The following is a 6733-nucleotide window of genomic DNA, read 5'->3' as shown; positions in this document are numbered from 1 at the left end:
CAGAGGATAAGGGCCTCACACAGCACAGCTGTATGGAAGCATCAGCATTCGTTATTCAACTCATTTATTCAGGCTTTTCCTTTACTTTTTCACATGTCTGTTGATAATGACATTTTTTGGTGTGACCATCAGATTTTAAACAATCAATTAAGAAAAATGTATTATCACTATACAACACATGGTTGTATAATGAAATGAAGATTTGCAGGTCCTTCATGCTACACACATAGAAAAAGATAATTAATTCATAGAATAAGATAAAAGAAAACAATATATACAGTCTTTTATATACATATATACACACACGTATACACCCAGGAAATTATTCTGAGGCAGGCATTTTTGAAAGCAGCCCTAACTTAAACCTTCACCAAAGTGGTTTCAGTGTCTTTAATATGCTAGCTAACTTGCCTACATGATGAAGTAAAATTAGCATGGCCAACTTGTTCTACAATCACTAATCATATTCGTGGTGGAGCGACGTCCAAGTTTGATGAGACTGTCTTTGAGTCGCTCACTCCTTCAACTTCTTTGCAACTCATTTGATAAACGAATGAGGGTTACTCATAACTAAATTCAGATCCCATTAAGATTTAATCAAGCCTGAGGGAACAAGAGAGGATTGGACAAAGGATCCGAGAACCTTTTATCTGTCTATTCCAGGACTCCCACCATTTATTATGTCCCTATTAGCCAAAGACAACTTGTAAAATCCTCAAAATGAAGTTTTTCTTAGAACAGCTTTGTGCAGGCACTTTTAAAAAGTGTGCAAATCCTGGGACATTTCAGTCGCAGACACAGTTACAGGTGACCACAGACAAACTCTGCTTTGCTTTTTTAATGAAACACCAAATGCGCATTATTAAGTACACATACCCTCCATTAACACAGTGCAAAACTGAGAAAGAGAGAGGTAGATGAAAGTAAAGAGAGAAGGAGAGATGAAAGACACAGTCACAGCATAATGGCATTAAGATTTTCTAAGGTACAAAGCAACCTTATCCAATGACATAAATAGGACAGTTTCAACACAGTTTGATGCCTTGAGTGTTGCACCACTTCACTTTTGCTGCAAGGACAAGTGTGATTAGCAGCTTGATGTCACAGCGGTTCATGCTATTCACCACCTCTGTCTTGCACACAACTGGAAGCAGCCTGAGGGTAGATTAGATTCTGTTGTGCTTGTGCATGAATCTGTGTATGTGTGAGAGTGCGTGTCTGTGTTTTATTTATTTAACCTTTAAAGCTATTTCTGCACCTTGTTTCAGTCCTTTACTCAACAAGGCATGTGCTGGTTTAACAGACAGTGTTTCTGGTTGGGCCAAAACTCTCCTGTTGTCAAATATTAAAACAGATTCTCTTGTATTTTTCTGTACCTATCCACAGTGCAGTCAATGTAATATTAGGTCTTTTTAAGGTCAGCTCACTGCAAATCATTTACATTTTCTCTGATCGTTAGCAGTATCTAGACATGCAGTTTTGGTTTCATTTGTCTTGGTTCTGAAATATCTGTGCCAAAGAGACAGTTAGATAGTCATCTCAACACCAGAGCAAGAGAAAATATAATGTTTTTTTTTTTTGGGGGGGGGGGGGGGGGTTGGCGTAGGGGGGGGGGGGGATTTGGGTAAACTGAACCTTTAAATTTCCTTTGAATGAAGTAACCCTGCTGCTTTTAAATGACCTGGTCTAGCTCTTTCAAAAATCAGATAACCCTGAAAAGTTATTTCATGCTTAATATCACTATCAGAGTTACTATGTGCAAAACAAAATCATTCACCGTATTCAGAGTTTTTCATTTTCTGCTTCATATACAACATATCTCATATCCGCTGTATATTACCTGTATCACTGCACACATGAACGGCTACTGTACTTATCTTTCACAGACTGCAGACATTGATGGTGACAATATCCTGTAAAGACCTGTCAGAAACCCTTTATACATACTGTATCTGTGTATTATTCCTACATGGCACGGTCAAAAGGGTTTGACCTTTTCTGTCAAATACAATCGAAGCCATTAGCAAAGCAATATGAAAGAAAGAGAAGAATCTGAACAAAACAATTTCACACACAGTTACATCCTACTGGTTTACTGTCTTAAGCAGACTAGCAGCTGAATCACTTATGATATGACTAACATGTGGAAGGCGCACTGCTGCAATCCATCCTTCTTTCTGATAACTGGCTTTCTAGCCCAGGGCTAAATAACACTCCACTCTATCCCTGCAGGGTTCTCCATCATTGCCCCCTCCGCCTGCCTTCAAAGACTTGATCTTGTCATTGTAAACATCAGTCCTGGATCCCATGCTTTCGATGGCACACAGAGAATACTACACAGAAAAAGATGGAAAGTGTAGACCAGGTCAATTTAGCCTCAAGACAAACAATAGCTTTTGCAAGGGATTAACTCACACTGTCAACTGCAAACTGCGACTCAGAAGCTTTAGGTGACAAAAAGAAAGAATTCCTCCCTGCTGATACATCAAATAATCTGCAGGTCTCAGAGGCTGGTCATATCAGTTCTTTCATCCTCCCTGTCTCCTACCAGAGAGTTGGTTTGTGATATTTTGCTTCTGTGCTGTCCAGTGTAACAGAGAGTGTCTCTGCCCATCGTAATGATGTCTCTCTTATCAGCTGACAGACCATATATTCTGTCCCCTGAATGCCTCCTCAACGGCAGCACGCCTATTTCCACAGACTCAATTCTTAAAGGTAATGGTCCAGCGTTCTCATTCAGAGAGTGTCTTCTTGTGGGAAGGAAGTCCACTCTTTGTATGGAGTGCTGGAGTGTGTGGAGCTGGCAGGGGAACAAGGAGCTGTCACACACACTGGGACTGGACCGACACCAGTCTGAGATACTGTGGTCGGATCCTGCTCGGCTGTCTGAACTGTCTCTGACCTTCTGCCCCAGTCCTTTGCCTCTAGCCAAGCTCAACAGCCTTGGGATTGTAACAATGGATGCAGATGCTGCCACAGCAGCAGCAGCAATATGGTGGCGCTCAACAGAAGTCACTTTGATGTCTGCAATCACTGACACAGGAGACGTCACTGTAGCTGAGCTGGAGAATGAGGAGGAGCCAAAGAGAGCGGCGACTTTCTGGTAGTATCGCGTCCGTATAATCTTTGCTGATCGGTACAGATCGCCTATGAAACAGTAACAGATGGGGTTAAGGCTGGAGTTTGTCAGGCCCAGCCACTGGGCAAATGGCCGCGTCTGCAGGAGCCAAGATGGTGGCCTTTCCTCACAGTCGATCCAAAGGTCAGCCAAGTACAGTGGTAGCCAGGACACTGCGAACAGCAGCACCAGACACACAACCATCTTGGCGATCTTCTGGCGTGTCTTGAGGCGTGAGACATGCAGAGCTTGGCTGCGTGGATCAAGATCAGCGAAAGTGGTTTTCCTCCCTCCCCAAAGCCGCCTTCCAGTTAGGAAGCCTATGGTGAGGTTAAAGGTCACAGGGAGGCAGTACAGCATCACAAACAGCAGCACATTGTATCTGTGGAAGAATTAAAAATGAGATACTGATTAAATTCTCTTTTTGAAACTACATTCATTACTTAAGGCTGAAATCTGTAATGCTTTTACTTAAAATATATGTATTATGTCCATTTGTAAATTTGGTAAAACCAATTAAAAGGGATATTTTACGTTACTGGAGACACTCTCCGTACTTTCCACACTATGTAGAAATTGTGTCAAGGGTGTTATTATTACAACAATAGTAAGTATAGTTAGCAGGGCCACAGTGGATTCCTTTCAATACTTTTTTAATTATTTGCTCCCTTTTCCATCAACAAGACACAAGAATCAATGTGACAACATTATATAACCAGCAGCACTCTATTAGAACTCTCTTTTAAATTAGATTTGAGAGTATCTCTGGATAATCAACACTATTCGTAAAGTGATTAAACAAACAATAAAGCAATAATGGCACATCAGTCAAAAAGATAAAAGTACAGAGTGTGCACAATAGAGGTCGTTCTAAGCCATTTCACAGCTCGTGATTAAGGAAAAAAAAAGATAATTTCTAAAAATGAAAAAATAAGTCTCTCAAGTCACTGAACCTGTGTTTTACAGTAAGTACAAAATAGTGCAACTCAAGTACAGCATTTAAAAGCCTTGCAGGTCTGAACAGAAAGTGGGTCCCTGTATAAGAAACTAAAGCCCCTTGAGACACCAAACCAAAATTTAAGAACTAGCACATCCAAACGCCAAACGATCACATGTTGTGCTTCTTGTCCTTACATTGCCGCAAGTTTGTCTTTTACGCACTGCAAAGACTACAGACGACAACCACAGTTATGCACCTGTTCACGATATAAAAAACACTATTCAAAAGTAGTTAATAGGTCTTATTATAAACACCAATTGCATCAATTCTGACAAAAAGTTGCAACTATAACTTTTGTCTGGCCATGGTCTTTTTCTAATGGGGGAAAACAGAGCATGAGGGAGGAGAAAGCACTTTAAAGGGGTGAAATCTCTGATTTGCTGGGCTGAACAGTCAATCAAAGATGTCTCTTTTCTTTGACAGTCCTCTGATTCCACATGCTCAATTGGCCATTAAGAGCCAATTACTGCCAACACAGCCAGACACCACAAAAACCACTGGTGATTGATGGCCATGAAACATAAACCTTGGTCCAATCAATGGCTGGCCTCAGGCTGCATCATGATTCATGACAGATCTGAAAATGAGTTGGAGAGTGGAGAATCTGCATAGATTAGATCACAGACTAGATCATACAACAATGGTAGTCTGTCGGAGTACTTACCCTTGTTTAAGGCGATGCTGAGGCCACTCCTCCTGACAGACCAAGATGGCAAATGTCCCAAAGCTGATCTCTCGTCGCCTGTTCATCACTGCAATAGGAGCACACATGATCGAAGAAACTGTCCACACCACTGCGACGGTTGCCAAGATTCGACGCCGGGTAAACATGGAGCGGGCTCGCAGTGGTGAACGAACACTGTAGTAACGATTCACACTGATCACCGTCAGCGTTAGCACACTGGCTGAGACCGAAACAGCCTGCGTGAAGGGCACGGCTCGACACAGGAGATCACCGTAGACCCAGGCAGTGTAGATCTGGTTTCCCAGGGTGATGGGCATGCACACACACACCACGGCAAGGTCACATACCGCCAAGTTCACCAGGAGACTGCGCGTGGCGCTGACACCAGCTAGACGCCGGCTCCGCCTGTTGGTGAGGACGCGCAGGGACATTAAATTCCCGACAAATCCCAAAATGAAAGACAGACAGTACATGATGGTCAGAGCGATTGTGCTGGGCTCGTGGAGGGTCCAGAGCAGCATGCTCTCCAGGTCTGCCAGGTCATTAGCAGAAAAGGTGGGCAGGGACAAAGGAAAGTTGGAGGATGAGGGTTGGTAGACGAAAGTGGATGCTTGCGGAAAGGATGAGGTCGAGGAGGAGGAGAATAAAGGAGAGGAGATGAGGGAGGAGGGCAGCAGAGAGGGCAGAGGTTGATGGAGGGAGGCAGTGGGTGAGCTGAAAGTGGAGGACAACACAATAGAAGTGTGGTTAAGGTTGAGTCTTTCCTGAGAGCCATCGTATTGCAGCAGTGGAGAGAAGCTGGGCTGGACTGAGCTCCAGTCCGACGGATGGTCCCGGGACAGATCCATGCTGCTTTCCCGGCAGGAACAAAACCACAGGAAGAGAGGCAGTATAGAGGTATAAAAATCTCTCAACAGTGAGGCTTACTGTACTGGTTTCCCTTGGTCCTCATTAAAATCCATTCACAGACAGGACTGAGGAAAAGCAAAACACCAAAATCAGATTCCAAGAAAGCGGGAAATCCTTACCAAAAACCTCACGTCAGGTTCCAGTCTCTGCAGCTCCTCCTCGTCTGTGTGGATAAAAATCTTTGTAGACAAATGTAAATCATGGTCCCCCATCTTAAACCACATCCTATGAGTCAGCTGGAGTCATGATGCTGTTCAGCACTGGTCCCAGTGCAGTTTTTATGTAACATATGTACATTCATTCCTCCAGGGAGTGGCTGTCTGAACCTGATAATCCACCACCAGCTGTTAATAGACTTTCTCACCTTCAAGCTAAGCAAACCTCATGCAGACTTCCCTCCTCTTCAATCTCTCTTCCTCCTCACACCTTTAGTCCATCACAGGGATGCAATCAGATCTGTTTAGAGAAACATCAAAAATATCACAGTCTGCTCCCACCTGCAGCTGTATTAACAGCTCTGTAGCAAACCAAACAACAGCAAATAACACATTCCTGGAGAGAGAAACACTGAAAAGCTTTTAACATCTCCTCTCCTTTGGAGCTGCTCCCAGTTAGGTCTTAGAAACATTCAGTAAAGAACACAGTGAGGAGAATATTTTATATTTACTGTTATTTTAATTAATGTAGACATGCTAAAGTAAAATATTCGCAGTATAGCTTAAATATAAATTATTCATTTTATACAGATGGCACAATTCTTATTTTGCGGTTATATTTTTCCATTAATGAACAAAGGGAGTCGCACCAGTCACAATCCACATCAAATTATTTATTTATTTATTAAAAAGGGATGGAAGTTGCAATATAGAAACTTAAAAATCTATCCCTCCAAAGCATATATTTTAATCCTAAATGGGTAAAATTCAAAGAGGAGAAGCTGCTAGTATAAATAGGATCGCTGAAATCAGCCAAATTAGAGTTATTCTTCACTGACCGTGTGCGCATCCTGTCTGATGCCGAG

The 6733-nt window shown here is 42.6% G+C and overlaps 1 protein-coding gene across 1 annotated transcript; it reads right to left on the bottom strand.

The window, feature by feature from the left end:
- Nucleotides 1-2192: 2192 nt before the first annotated feature.
- Nucleotides 2193-5651, bottom strand: LOC118326942 (gastrin/cholecystokinin type B receptor-like). The gene is made up of 3 exons (XM_035660106.1): nucleotides 4783-5651; nucleotides 2903-3500; nucleotides 2193-2333 (listed from the first exon to the last, which is right to left on the bottom strand). Exons 1-3 carry the CDS (start codon nucleotides 5649-5651, stop codon nucleotides 2193-2195), a joined length of 1608 nt encoding a protein of 535 aa, XP_035515999.1.
- Nucleotides 5652-6733: the final 1082 nt, after the last annotated feature.

The sequence above is a fragment of the Morone saxatilis genome, unplaced genomic scaffold (assembly GCF_004916995.1).
Source record: "Morone saxatilis isolate NCDOM2014 unplaced genomic scaffold, NCSU_SB_2.0 Contig17, whole genome shotgun sequence".
NCBI lineage: Eukaryota > Metazoa > Chordata > Actinopteri > Moronidae > Morone > Morone saxatilis.
Note: the sequence above shows the minus strand (reverse complement) of the source record. Positions and strands in the feature narration are given on the sequence as shown.